General features: G+C 38.4%; 1 protein-coding gene across 2 annotated transcripts in view; it reads left to right on the forward strand.

The window, feature by feature from the left end:
* CenG1A (Centaurin gamma 1A) overlaps positions 1 to 15,036 on the forward strand; it is a 151,665-nt gene that overhangs the window by 115,423 nt on the left and 21,206 nt on the right. For both annotated transcript variants that reach the window (XM_083115816.1, XM_083115817.1), the window contains 4 exons: positions 5,042 to 5,249; positions 6,669 to 6,822; positions 9,839 to 9,938; positions 13,487 to 13,629. In XM_083115816.1, coding sequence (XP_082971942.1) covers positions 5,042 to 5,249; positions 6,669 to 6,822; positions 9,839 to 9,938; positions 13,487 to 13,629 — 605 coding nt within the window. The remainder of the gene's footprint in view (positions 1 to 5,041; positions 5,250 to 6,668; positions 6,823 to 9,838; positions 9,939 to 13,486; positions 13,630 to 15,036) is intronic.

A 15,036-nucleotide genomic window follows, 5' to 3' on the forward strand; every position in this document is an offset into this window, starting at 1 on the left:
TTTTTTTATTTTATTTTATCTGTGACGTTTTGTCCTGTTTTCCCAGAACTTTTTCAAGCTACACCAAGATGTGCATACAACAACACAACCTCACATGGCTAGTCACTCTCCACTCGGAAACCAGAACAGAATGTCACAGATAAAATAAAATAAAAAACACTAAAAATAACTGTTAGATTATTTTGCTCATATGTAATTGATACAAGAACAAAGGCGCATGCAGGATTTTTTTCTGTTCCGAGTTGGGGGATACTGTTCCCCTAGTTAAGAAAATCCTCATAAACCCAACTGCATTTTAACGTGGGAACTGTGAAGCAATGCTTTACATATTTTTCTTCCATTGTCAGTATATGTCGGTCAGAGTGCAACTTTTTTTGCTGTGCAACACAAACATGGGGTACATTTTTAAATGCAAAGTTTTAAATTATAGTTCAACTCATGTTGAGCCTTTTTGGTTTTCCAATTTTCCGCAGATGTCGACCAATCTTAACATGTGAGCGTTTACTTCTTCTTCAACCTTTTGAGTTGTTTCAAGGTGGCTACTCACCGGGAATTCTGCATGAATTGTTTCCTCCTGGAATTCTGCGTGAATTTTTCTCCGTAGATGTGAAAATTTGCAACGTTTATTCATCCAAGTAACATTGAATTTATACATATTTAAAAATGCCCCGAGACAAGTTTTTCGCACTTTAGCTTTTATTTTTATCGAGAAAGGAAAACACAATTCTCCAATCCGTTGACTTTGTTGGTGTTCTTTTCAGAACAATCTATCTGACAAACTTACGATTATTGAAGTTGATTGGGTAAATTGGAGTTTGAAATTCTTTTACAATTAAAAATAAATTCGTAGATTACTATATCCCGTAACATTTTTGACTTTTTGTAGATGTATTTCAAGCCTGATTACACTGATAAACAATGAAATACTCCTTTAAATAAAACTAAGTGATCTTTATGTATTTAGATGTGCTGATAACGAATATCGCATCCGTTTTTCTGTATCACCTAAATTTTTTGCAGAACACCCACATTTTATAGTTTTATGGTTTCAGGTCTCTGCACCCTGCTCCGCATCCGGTTTAACGTTTGGTTCCTAGCAAATGGATAAGAATCTTTTAGCGACCTTGTGTGTTTATGACTGGCATTTAATATTTCGTGGAGGAAACATCTGGCAGTAGAGTAATTTTCTGTTTCTCTGTTAAAATTTGTTCTTTTGTGGGTTAGTCGAGGCTTTAACTTCCTTTCCGATAACTTTGCGAGTAGCTGTACTTTATGTTTGTGTATGTTCGTGAAATTGTGAATGTAATATTGTGTATAGTGAAGTGAAGTGAAGTGTAAGTTGTATTTTAACAAAATGATAAGAGCGTTCATAATTGTTTTTTTTTAAGAAATATATTATAACTCAATTAATGAGTTCGCCATGTGATGCAAATGTGTGAATAACCCAAACTTGTTTTGTTATGTTTGCGGGGAATTTACTCTGAAGTCACAGAGAAATACTGTCACTCCTATAGTGAAAAAAGCATATGAGTTGTATTTTGGAAGTAAAGTAGACGAGGGAAAAAGATGGGCACCAGGTAAAATTTGTTGTAATTGTTCACGAACTTTACGTATTTGGCTTAATGGCACTCACAAATCAATGCCCTTCGGAAACCCTGTAATATGGACAGAACAGAAAGATCATACTACGGATTGTTACTTCTGTTTAACAAACATAGTGGGATATAGTTCTAAATCAAAACATTCTATATTTTATCCTGATGTTCCTTCAGCCAAGAAACCTATGAGGCATGATTTTATACCAATTCCTAAGCCTCCTAAAGAATGGACAGTGGATGAAACAAAACCAAGCAGTGCTTCTCCAGATGCCGAACCTGGACCCTCATATTCAAACACCGATCCAAATTTTCCTGATCCAAATATACTTCACTTTATTTCCCAATCCGAACTAAATGACCTCAACCTTTCTAAAGTTCAAGCGGAATTATTAGGTTCTCGTCTCCGAGGGTGGAATTTATTACAAGATGGTGTTAAGGTGTCATATCGGAAACTCCAACAATCACTGACACATTTTTTTTCTGTTAGTAATGAGTTAACTTACTGCAATGATGTAGAAGGCCTTCTGCAAGAACTTGGAAGGAGTCACAACCCAAATGAGTGGAGACTATTTTTAGATTCATCTAAGAATAGTTGAAAAGTAGTATTGTTGCATAATGGGAATATATACCCATCAGTACCCCTTGGCTATTCTTCCACCTTGAAGGAAACGTATGAAAATATGGATACAATATTAAGAATGATAAATTATGAAAAATATGGTTGGCAGATATGCGGAGACCTCAAAATGATTAGTATACTGTTAGGCATGCAGTCTGGGTTTACAAAATTTTGTTGCTTTCTTTGCGAATGGGACAGCCGGGCAAAAGATAAACATTACAACATTGTGGATTGACCCATACGAAAAAACTTAATTTCTGGAGAGAAGAGTGTTAGGAATCACCCTCTACTTGAGAAAGACAAGATTTTGTTACCACCGATGCATATAAAGTTAGGGCTGATGAAAAATTTTGTTAAGGCTTTGGATAAACACGGTGAGGGTTTACCTGAGAAAAACATTTCCTAAACTCAGTGATAGTAAGTTAAAAGAAGGCATATTTATTGGGCCGCAAATCCGTGAGATCATTCATAATAACTTTGTGGAATTGCTAACAGAAAATGAGATATGCGCATAGTTAGCTTTCAGACAAGTATGCTGTAATTTTCTTGGAAATGTGAAAGCTGACAACTACAAGGAACTTGTTAAGAACTTGTTGAAGTGTTATCAGCGCATGGTGTGCAATATGTCCTTGAAAATTCAAAAAAAAAAAGGTAAAGTGTTCCCCTGTGCTTAGCACTACGCCATGAAGGCGTGTAGGGGGTGTGGGGGTAACGCCCCACACTTTCTTGATCCGGCCATGAGTGGGGGTAATGTGATCAGCATCACGCCCCTGACTGCCTTTACCCCCAGGGTTTCCCCCAGGTACCCATGTTATTCGATGCTGGCTGGGCGCCGGGGCCGCTTCCATCGTTAGAAAAGTTCCCGGATTTGAACCGGCCGGGGATCGAACCCGGGACCTTTAGCATGGTAGTCAGACACGTTACCGACTGAGCCACCACGGCCACCGTCCTTGAAAATTCACTTTTTTACATTCGCATTTGGACTCTTTCCCCCCTAACTTGGGCGTGGTTAGTGACGAATGCGGCGAGAGATTTCACCAGGATATTTCTGTCATGGAAAAACGATATGCAGGAAAATCGGTACAGAACATGTTAGCAGACTACTGTTGGAACCTCAAGGAAGAGGTTTCTGGTGGCAGTTACAAACAGCAGATTTCAAGAAAGAAATTTTGAAAATGTGAGTAAAAATGTGTTTTTTTCCTTTTTTTTGCACGAAATTTCTTCATTGAACAGTCAAAATCGGTTCTATATATATATTTTAATTTTTTTAATATTTCATAGTTATTCACTTCAATATTTAAATCTTACTTCATGAGCAAACAAACAAAAATAATTTCAAATTTCGGTGTATTATTACAAAGGGAATTACATTTTTATTAAAAACCAAAAATTAAAATCCAGGGAAAACGATAGGTGATACAGTATTTCTACTTTCAGATTGGTCGAATTATAAATAATCACCTATTTTCATTTAAAGGAGCAAAGAAAAGTTTGTATTTGTTCACCAGTGTTATGTGAAGTGGCAAATATAAACTCCTCACCTTAAAATATTTGTGCGTGTGTGAGGGTGGTGAGAGGCGGTTATACGTAAGGTTGAAATAGAGAAAACACACGAGTGTACCCTAGAATTTTTGGAAAGTTTGCCTTAAAAACCCGGAATTATACTTGAATTTTATCATTATCCTTGAGTGGCCATCCTGTGTTTCATGCAGGTTTCCTTCCATAATGCTTTCAATTGGTTGTCAAACGCAGAAGGACATCTGCAGCTATCCTCCATGATAAGACATTTATGAAACGGATGTTGAGCTGTACATTCATTGACGGTCCCCTGGCCTAATGCCTGGTTAATATTTTGTAGTGTCTGCTGCTTTACATCTGATTTTGAATTTACACAATAAAATCTTTTTTTTCCAGCTTTTGTTGGACAAGCTAATATAAAGAAAAATGAACCGCAAGACTAGAGCCATTAGCATAAATTAGTAGATTGACTTTCAAGTTACATGGATATAAAAGTTTATTCTAAAATAAGCTTCAAAGTTAAAAGTAATGAAAATAAATTATGAATAAATTATGAAATGAAAATTCATTATTTTTGTAATATACAGATTGTATCAAAAAGATTATTGGGGTTTGAAATTGTGTATATTTCCACATGCAATGCTGTATAGAAGCGCAGAAATGTACCAATGAAGAGTAACAATGTGAATTCATTACAATACAAGTTCAAAACATCCCCTACAAATATAAACTCCCCACCTTAAAATATTTCATCAGGGTACCTTCCTCACATGACTTGCATCCAGATTTTATCGAATCGTGCACAAATGATTCGTACATCCCACTTTTTCTCCCTATGCGGGAGGTCCAAGGGCATGTGAATAATCAGCTCCAGTCTTCCAGATGGCATCGTGGTAGCATCGTTGCTTATAATCAAGGGATTCTGGGTTTGATGTCCACTGGAGGCAAATAGTGGTTTGGATCCCACTTTAAACTGTAGGCCCAGTCCTAATTAGCCTTCCTGTGCATAAAAGTGGACTTAAAAACAAAAGTCATACAAGTTTGTTCAGTTCCTGGGGGATCACTCTGAAATTGCATCCAGAAAGTCCGCTCTACTGAACAAAAATATCCTGATTTTGCACTTCCCGAAATGATACGTGGAATGCCTCTGTTGCTGTACTACCATCCTGTAACACACTGTCGCATGACAGAAAGGGTTAAGGACATATGCACAAAGAAACTCAGTAAGTTACCTTTTGTAATAATAATAATAAATATATGAACGATTTCAGCATGTTAAAGTGTAATGGTTAACTTTTCCCCCCAGGAAAAGTCGGAGGAGGTCCAATCTGTTCACCCCCTCGAAGAAGGGTGATGACAAGCTGAAGAATGGGGAGCTGGGCAGCGGAAGGGCCATCCCTCTGAAGCAAGGGTACCTGTACAAGAGGAGCAGCAAAGCATTGAACAAAGACTGGAAGAAGAAGTATGTGACGCTCTGTGATGATGGGAGGTTGACGTATCATCCAAGTCTGCATGTAAGCATTGACATTCACTTTACCAATTTGCAGCATTGTTTTCGGTTTGAGTTGGTCTGATGCAGCTGAATATCAGCCCTGTATCTGTCCTTGTTTCAAAGTACCATCCTGCTGTTCTAAATTTGTACATGGTGATGCATAATTCCCTCTGGAGTTTCAAACGTTTATAGTACAAGAACTTTAACACATACAGCAAAAGGGTGCATATCAGTACATAAAGAACCTCTCTCAAGTTTGTTATGTATCTTACAGGTGCCCATATGTACACCCCTGGTGACGTGGCAGGCATCAATCCTGAAATCAAGTTCCTGCTACACACGTCCCAATATATCCCACAGGCAGCCAGTCTCCTTGAACTTGTTGTCACGCATGAATTGTCTTTTCTGTAGGTGCTTCTGTTCGATATTTCATACAAAATCTCCATTGTACCATCACAACAGACTCACATTTAGTGAATTCCATGTCCACTCCTTGTTTGCGTTAACTACATTATACTACCACCTAGTGGCTAAATCTAAAATTATGAAATGGAGCCTATTATGAGTGCAAACTTGGAGAGATTCTTCATATACTTTTTTGCTGTATGTGTTATAGTTCTTGTACTATAAATGTTTGAAACTATGGAGGGAATAATGAATCACCCTGTATGGAGTAATAACTACAATAATTAAAAAGCTGTTTATAATTTCTCCTCAAGCATCCAGAAGGATTTGCACATACTCTTGTCTAGACATCAGCAGGGGTTGCCTTGGTGTCTGAGCATGGTGAGTGCTTAACTCATAATCTTGCCATCAAGGGCCCCAAGTTCAAGTCTTAGCCTTGACATGGGTGTTTCTCCATCTACTTTACCTGATCTTTATTCCTCCTTAGCCTAAAGAAGCAGAAACGCAACATAAAGTAAGTAAAATACAATACATGGGAAGTTGCTTTACCATCTGGTCTACTGGTTGCTCTCACTGTTTTACCCTTGTGCTGTGTGCCAGAGCTAGCTTGGTAGAGAAAAAGCATGGCATACCAGAGACCAGGATTTGAGTCCTGGTTGAGCTTGCATTTTTTGCTAAAAATTTCTACATAGTTCCAAATCGTAAGGAGATACAGGGAAACCCCAATGTTATGTTCCCAAATTTTACATTCAATCTTAGTGGTCCCAACATAGTAAAAATGTCATAAAATTTTAGTTGATTTTTACATTTTCCCACTTAAGTTTTTTCAGCTTGGTCCCCTGAGAAACCTAAAATCGAGATTCCATTGTGTTTAGAAGTTTGTATAAAAGTGCAGGTCTTTTGCTGTGATAATCAAATTGTCACGTGTTATTGTAATTGCACAAATTCCGTAAGGAGGGATTAGGGGAAGAATCATTCTCTCTTCCCCTGTCTGTAATGTTTATCCACCATGCTGAATATTTTGCTTGTATTTCAGGATTACATGGACGATGTTCACGGCAAGGAGATATCGCTGCAGTATGTGACTGTGAAGGTGCCGGGACAGAAGCCCAGGGGGTCGAAGTCCATCATGGCTGCAAATCCTGGGAGCAACGGAATAAACGAGGGACTCAACAGCCTCTCAATCACAGGTGAGGAAACAGATTTATGGCATATCCCCCCCCCCCCTTTCCCCCAAGAGCTCATAAAAATACATTTTTTAGTTCAATCCGAAGATGGTGATTCAAGTATCTGTCAACATTTTCGGGATCCACCTTGCACACAGTTTGTGATAGCCTAAAGTGTCGGTAACAGTTCTGAACAATGTTGAAGGTGAAACCTTGTGAAATCCCATGCTGAGAGTGCTAATTCTAAATTGACGATTTTCTTGCACTTTTATTTTCGTATGCTGCACAAGGGCATCAGTCTGAACTCTAGATGCCCCACTCCTCTCTTGAACATTTGTACGGCCTTCTGTGAATGATGACACTATTGCCTTACTTTTCCTTTGCTCCATACACAGTCAAGAGAAAGTAATGAAATCAACAACTAGGTCAAGAAGTCAATAAAAAGTGAAGAAATTATACTTTTGGTCAAGAATATTTGCTATCACAATGGCTGATTGATTTAGTTTATTTTACTTCACTTTTCTGCCCCTTTTGGCTAATCATGAGGATGAATGGTGGTAAGTTAAGGTGGATGAAGGGACAGTCACCAACATATAGGGATGACAACACAAGATTATACTGGCTGGGAGTCCAGACGCCAGATCCTTGCTAGTCTGCCAAATGCAGTCCAGGAAGCATTAATACACCCGCCGCAAAATGACTCGGACCTCATAACAAAAGCACAAAAAATACAGAAGATTCATGTGAATTATTAAGCTATTAGATCCAGCAAGAAATGCATACAGTAGTACGGAGTCATGTTGCCTTTACTTTTGAGAACCATTTGGATGCGCTTTGACATGGAATGACTGACTTCGGAAGTAATTAAGTCCATGTCAATGCACCACATTTACTTCAGTTCTGTTTGGAGGGTCTGTAGGTTCTGAATCATTTTCTTTCCCAGGAATTGCTTCATACGATGCCAACAATTTTCAATTGGGTTGAGACTGGGGCTATTCCCAGGCCACCTTAACATCTTTATCTGTTGTTTCTCAAGCCATTTCCTTACCTTCTTAGCTGTGTGGTGACAAGGAGCATTAACATGCATGAAAGATCACATTCGTGGATCTGAAGCATATCCACTAAATGGTCGTTAAGAACGTTGATATATCGGTATGCGTTCATCATCATGTTTTGCGGTAAGAAATATAAACCTTCCCTACCCTTTTCACCTGAAAAACACCCACACACCATTACAGACTAGGAGTGCCTAACGGTCGGAACCGTATACTTTGGGTCGCATCGATCTCGAGATGATGGACGTCGAACCTTAGCAGCTCCCATTCGGAACAGTTGGAATGAGCTTTCCTCCACTGTGCTGGTGTCCAGTGTGCTTATTTCTTTGCAAAAGCAAGACTGTCTTTCTTCATGCGGGCGGTGAGTAGTGGCTTCTTTACAGCAGTACGACACGGCAAATCCAAGTCTTTCTGTAAACGGTGCTGGATCATACGAACACTAACGTTTTCCAGCAGACTCGGGTGCATTTCTTTAAGTTCTGACTCTGTCAGTTGAGGGTTTTTCTTTATTTCTCTCATTAGGAGAGCGTCTGTAGATTTGGTTGTTTTTCTTTTGCCTCCCACCACCAAATTTGTGCTTTGGAATGACAGTTGGAGGCAGTCCTCTGCAGTCCTCTGGCAGTAACTTCATTATGGTTGATTTTGCACGACCTGTTTGTTTACATATCGTCTTTATCGGGACGTTTTCACTTCACCATGGAATAATGCTGGATTTTTCCGCACTACTGTTGTACTTTCCCAGCATATCACAAATACACCTGTATAGTAGTCAAATATCAAACACAAATACAGTAGGAAAATATCCAACACAAAGTGCACCACATGAAAACACAGCAATTTATCACAGACACTACAGCAGAAAGTCACCCTGCCTGTGTCAACTAACAATACGAAATGAAATGAACTCGCTTATCAGCAGTAATACACTGTTGCCAGATACGCTCATGCAGAAACAATTCCGGGTTCGAAACAAAACAACACTAGATACAAGGCTACAAAGTGATAAGACTACTACGGCAGATTTCACATGAGGTCCGAAGTCATATTGCGGCGGGTGTAGATAAAGCAAGTCTAATTCTCTTGTTAAATACAGCTTCAGTTTTCATCTTAACTGGCCTTTTGGTAGGTGTTTTTCATTAATTAATATATTTATTTTCTTAATTGCTAATTTCCAACTTTACCTAAATAGGATCGTATAAATAAAAGTTTCGGAAAACAACAACAAAAAAGTCATGAAAAAGTATTTGTTATTTTGTTAAACACCCTGATACAATTCACTCAATGTTGGGGGAATTTCAGCAGCAGCGTGACCGAGCCTTAAGAAATTGAATCACAGACTGTACTTCTCAGCTGGCAGGATTGTGTATTTGAGCAGCGATTTCAACATGTTCTAACTCACATGATAACCAACAGTTGACTAGCGAAATGTGATTGTTGGGTCACCAATGATCCAGTTGCTGTTTCTGCGCAGGCATGATACAATCATTGTTGCCAATCAGTTTTTATAAATAATCGGCCTTTTTTTAAAAAAAAAAAAAAAAATGTGCCTCGTATTAAACAATCTTCAACAATTGCCAGTGGCAGCTACATTAAAAAACACAAGTAGTAAGATTAATCTCCAAATATACCTGTCTGCTTCCGTGGTGAAGTGATTAGCACATCACACTACGATGCCAGGGGTCTTAGGTTCGAATCCCAACTATGGCATTGGTGTTGTTTGTGAGTGTTCCTTCATTAATTTCATCCTATCATCACTCATTCCCATCTTCGTGATTAGCCAAAAGTGGCAGAAAAACGAAAAGAATAACCAAATCAATCAACCATATTTACCTGCCTCTCATGATCACGTATTTAATTTTTCTAAGATGAAGGGAAAACTGGACAGAAAAATGAAATTTGATCAAATACCAGCTACTTACTTCCTCACATCTCATGTTGGTAAAGTCAAATAATAATAATAATAATAATTTGTCTTGCATCCCCAGGATTGCAAGGGAAGGACATGAGGAAAGCAACTGACAAGGTCCTCTTGACGGCATATGAGCTTCTGAAGGAGCCAGGTGCAAGGATCATTCAAACATCAGGGTAAGTGCTTATTAAATGACATTGATGATACACACTATGAACCTTACATTGTAAATTGGGTATAGTGTGCAATTGCACAAAGGAATGCATTATATATATATCAATGATGGATCTTTTGAAATATATGCATGACCTGTAGAGACTGACCTGAAAAAGGCCTCCCCTATGGTATAGTGGTAATGTTGTCACCTTGTATTCAAATAGTCCCAGGTTTGATACCCGGCAGAGGCACACAGTGGTTCGTATTCCACTTTAAACTGTAGGTCCAATCTCGATTAGCCTATCTGTGCATAAAGTGGTCTTAAAACAGTCACAAGAATAATCTTAATTTTCTTAAAACATTCAAAAGTATTGAGAAGTTAGGTATTAGTTTTCAGATTGGAAACTGAACACACCTTTTCCCTCCCTACTGGTTTCTTTTCGAGAATAATTTGCATAAAATGTTCTCTTATTAACATGCAATGTTGAATAATTAACACTTATTTGTTAGTATGTTGATCATTATAGAGTGAACTGGAATTTGTTTGTTATGTACCCAGAATTATAAGTGAATTTGTTTTTGGAAAATAAATGAAGTTGTTGATAAACAACTATATTGGCTCAATATTTCTGCATGCCTGTAATGCCATAAAAATATCATTTACGAATTTGTAAGTAAAAATGAAGAATTGTTCTCTGAAGAATTCTGGTTACATTGGGTGCTCAATTTTCATTGTCATACAACATAACACTTACTGGAATTTATATTTAATCACTATATTTATAGCTTTCTTAAATTTAGCACTAACTTTCAAAACAGTTTAAAATCCACTCTGTGACCTTTATCATGAGCGAAATTTTGACTGCCACATGTATACCACCCGTTGAGGATGAGATTGACGGTTGATATTTCGACTAGCAGCGCAGGGCAGCAATTAATATGCCATTTCTTGAAAACTACACATAATATTTCAGTTCCGTATTTTTTTATCTTTAGTGTATGGAAGTTTGACATACTCGAATTACAAACAATGCATCCATATATATTCATATGCAAAACTGTTCTTTTCAATGATAAATTGATTGATTGAACTTGTAATTTTTGGTACATCAGCACTTAGGCTATTTTGCACCCGTCACGTTATACGGGGTCCAGCCCTGTACCATAACTAAAATATTCTTAATAATAATAATTCTTTGCGAAACAGCTCGTGAAGGGCCTTGGCTTACCCACCAGCTGCCGGTCTCCCTCCCACGCTTTCCTCGTCACTCTAAGCGTGGAGATCTTCAAGCAGAATTGGATTAGTCGGGGGGTCAGCCCGTATCCCCCGCAGTTGTAGTCGGTCTACGTGACCGGATTACGCTTACACATTCGAAGCTCCCCAATTTCCTCACGATGGTGGGTTGCCACCGGCCCTATACACACACATATATAAAATATTCTTACTTGGGTTAAAAGCAGAGGCTGTAGAGGGACACTCAGCACAAGCGAGGACAACATGCAGCACTACAGAGGATTACACTGGCTGTGAGTCCAGACGCCAGAGCCTTGTTAGTCTGCAAAATGCAGTCCAGGGTGTACTACGTGAAAGGGTCACACCTTACTCACCTTTTCAATGCAAAAGATGAAGAAAATTGATCCACATTATTTTCATTCAACCTTGGCGGTATTGTCATTGCAATGGTTCTGCCTCATTGAAGTTTCAAGAGATTCATTTTCAGGCTCACTTTGCTTAAGGGGACGTAGAAATTCAGCTGTGACAGTCCGTGTAGAGCTTCAATGTGGTATACAGGTAAAAAAAGAAGCTTGGTGTTGTTTGTTGTTTGTCTGTTTTTTACAGAGGTTAGGTTAAAATATTTGAGAATATTTTAACCTCTTGGTAACAGTTAGATATGCCGGAGACACATTTAACTTGTTTATTTTCAAATAAAAATCATTTCTACTTACCTCATATGCATAGCGGAACATTTTTCAAGTTGGGATCACTTTTTTTTTCCATGAAAAAAAGCGTTATTTTAACATTATAATTATTTATTTGTCGTTGCTAATTCGGCAGCCAAATCTTGACTCACGTTGTCTGTCGTCAGCTGATATGCAGTATCGTCAGCTGATGTGCAGTGTTTCCAAACCTATGAACCTATAAATGCCGCACAAGCTATTCACAAAACATTTTGAATCGAAAATTGTTCCACAAACCATTCACGGAAGGTTAGGTTAGGTTCAGTTAGGTTAGGAAAATTTAGAAAAATAAATTTAAACAAAAAAAAACAAACTTTTGTACACATATAGATCCACTTCCAATACCGTGCAATGTGTAGCTTACATATACTAGAACATTTAGGACATTCCATTTCTTCCTTCACGATTCCATGTTCAATTAAAAAATCTCATTGGTCTTCAATATCCGGGAACATTTTCACAACACAACCTTGACACGTCATCCTGTCAAACTACCGCATGGTTGCTACACTGACAGGGGGTTACATAACCGAACACACGAAACATTTGATTCACATAGTAGATGGCAATGGTGGCACAAGCTATCGTGCAACGGAGATGCATGAATGACGAAAAATACCTTACTTACAGGCCAAATAGTTGCACGATTCAAAAAAACAATTTCCCCGGCTTCAGAAAGTCCACAAGAACTCAATTCCGTAAGTACTTTCTCGTCTTTTCTCCTGTGAATTTCAAGAAATGTGTTTCCGGCTTATCTAATCGTTACCTACTTTAACCTCTATATTATCAGGAAGGCCCTGTGCAGAGGACACCATGCTCTAACGCCAGAGGTGCTGGGTTCAAATCCTAGCCTGGGCATTCTTTGTGAGTGTCCCTTCATCAATTTCATCATGTTATCACTAGAGGCACATATTTTTGGTAAATAAAAATCCAAAATTTCGTTACAAGAACAGAGTCAATTTCGGGTTCAAAAGCGGTAAATAAAATTTTGCATTTATGGCGGTGAAAAAACGCTATATAAAATGACATTTTGGTTTTAAAAAATGTGAATATAATACCAAATTTGGTTTAAAAACTGCACTTACTACACAAAATAAACATATCCCTTCTAATAGCACATTTATGTCCTTACCAGAATAGAAGTTTATTCCTGTATAAAGGGGTCCATTTTTGCTTCTCAAATATTTACAGCAGAATTAATCAATTTTCCGTGAATTGCATAACTCTCAGGATAATTCTGACTTCAGAAAGTGTTGCGTCGGTAAATAAACTTTAAATTTCATGTTTAAGAGTCTATTTCGCATTATTTTGTGACAAAACTGGGTAGGAAAATGCATTTCACACCTTTCAGAAATATTAAAAATCAACATTACAATGTGCTATTTCACATTTTGTATTTTCGTCCAAAAACCAAATATGCATGCCTATAGTAATCACTGAACCTCATCTTTGCAATTAGCCAAAAGTGACAGAAAATCAAAGTGAAATAAACCAAGTCAATCAATGAAGAAATAAACTGTCCTTTGATAATTTTAATTTTCACATGACTGTGATTATGGTAATGTATGCACTAAGGTTGGTACTTTTTTTTTTTTTGTTGTTGAAGCAGCAATGAGGAGGCTATGATAATCACCAACAGCACCTTGTCCCAGAGCCTGCTGAACGGGGGCGACGGGAAGATTGAGACTCCTAACGTGAAGAAGAGGCACAGGAGGATGAAGAGCAGTGGCACCAAGAATACGGAATGTGAAGGTAAGCAGCATTCTTCTACCTATTGAAGTTGTTTGCTAAGAATTTTCTGATACTGTTGAATGTTGTAAGTTTTTGTGTTGATTAAAAGCAACATTTTTAATTGGTTTGGAGACAGCATGTTTATACGCCAATATTCTTTCAGTTCTGAAGTAATTTCCGATTGTCTGTGTGTCAACAAGCATTGTAGAGTGCATCACACATAATTTTGCCGTTGCGTAGAAATGAATTTTCGTTTCGTCTCCCTCTCTCTTAGCATCACGTGTTCTACCCTGCTCGAAAACCTTCGCTATTGTTGCCATATTGTCATTCCATTCCTGGACACACTCGCGCAAACATCATTGAAAACAATTGAATAGCGCTCCAGCTCGCGGTTCCCACCTTTCGGCAGGGACGGTAATGTGGCAATATAGCACGGCGTAGTGCTTGCTTCTTTTATGCAGTGCACGTTCATTGGCTAGCTAGTAACTAGTGCTGCCAACTGTAATAATGAAGCACTAAAAAGGGAAAGGCAGGTAAAGTGGCGGTGAGTTTTGTTGGATTGGAAGCACCATATTTTTATTTTATTCCAAGTATTTGACCGGTTTGACGTTGTGTGCATGTATTGCGTGTGTGTATGTAAAAGTGTGTGTTTGCTAATGAACGTTAAATTCCATAATGCCTCCAGTTCTGTCGAAGTTGAAATCAAAAACCTTGCATAGCCAAGCTCGGGAAATTCTAAGCAACGTGCACGAGTTCATGAAGGAGGAAGCCAGGTTTAATTCACAAATTGTTCATATTTCATAATTTTGTAATTATTCAAAATAAATAAATTATGTGGCTCCAACATCATTTCAACTCTGGCTCCGGCACGTGTTCTTGTAGAAATTGCATAGAGGAGGCTGTCATTTTTGCTGCTTAATGCGATACATATTGTTTTCTGTGTTAAAGTTGCCATGCTTTGATGGGTGACCAAGTTCATAGCAGGGCCGGCGGAAGGGGAGGGCGAACCGTGCCATCCCCCACTGCGGCAAAATTTGAAGAGAAGAAAAAAATAAGCCTATTGAAAACTGTGATCGAGCGAGATATTCTTTTGCGCTGAATAGTATTGAAATAGCATAAGAAGTCTCATTATTTATTTTATATTTTGATGTTTTAGTTAGGAATATATTGATTTTCAATTTTCCCTTGCTGCGTAATGACCGGGGGGGGGGGGGGGGGTCGAAATAGAGCGGCATCTGCCGCCACCTCCCAGGGAGGCAAAATGACTAGCGCCGGCCCTGGTTCATAACAAAAGAAAAAGCCGCGCAGCTTATCGTCTAGTGGCAGTATATGTACTTGTTATTGTTGTGGAAGCCGGCATCCTTTGTAAATGTACAACAAAGGCAACCGACTGTCGCCGATCTCAGAGAGGAAATAATAATACTGCTT

This window comes from Lepisma saccharinum, assembly GCF_977018435.1.
Source record: "Lepisma saccharinum chromosome 15 unlocalized genomic scaffold, izLepSacc3.1 SUPER_15_unloc_1, whole genome shotgun sequence".
In the NCBI taxonomy this organism is placed as follows: domain Eukaryota; kingdom Metazoa; phylum Arthropoda; class Insecta; order Zygentoma; family Lepismatidae; genus Lepisma; species Lepisma saccharinum.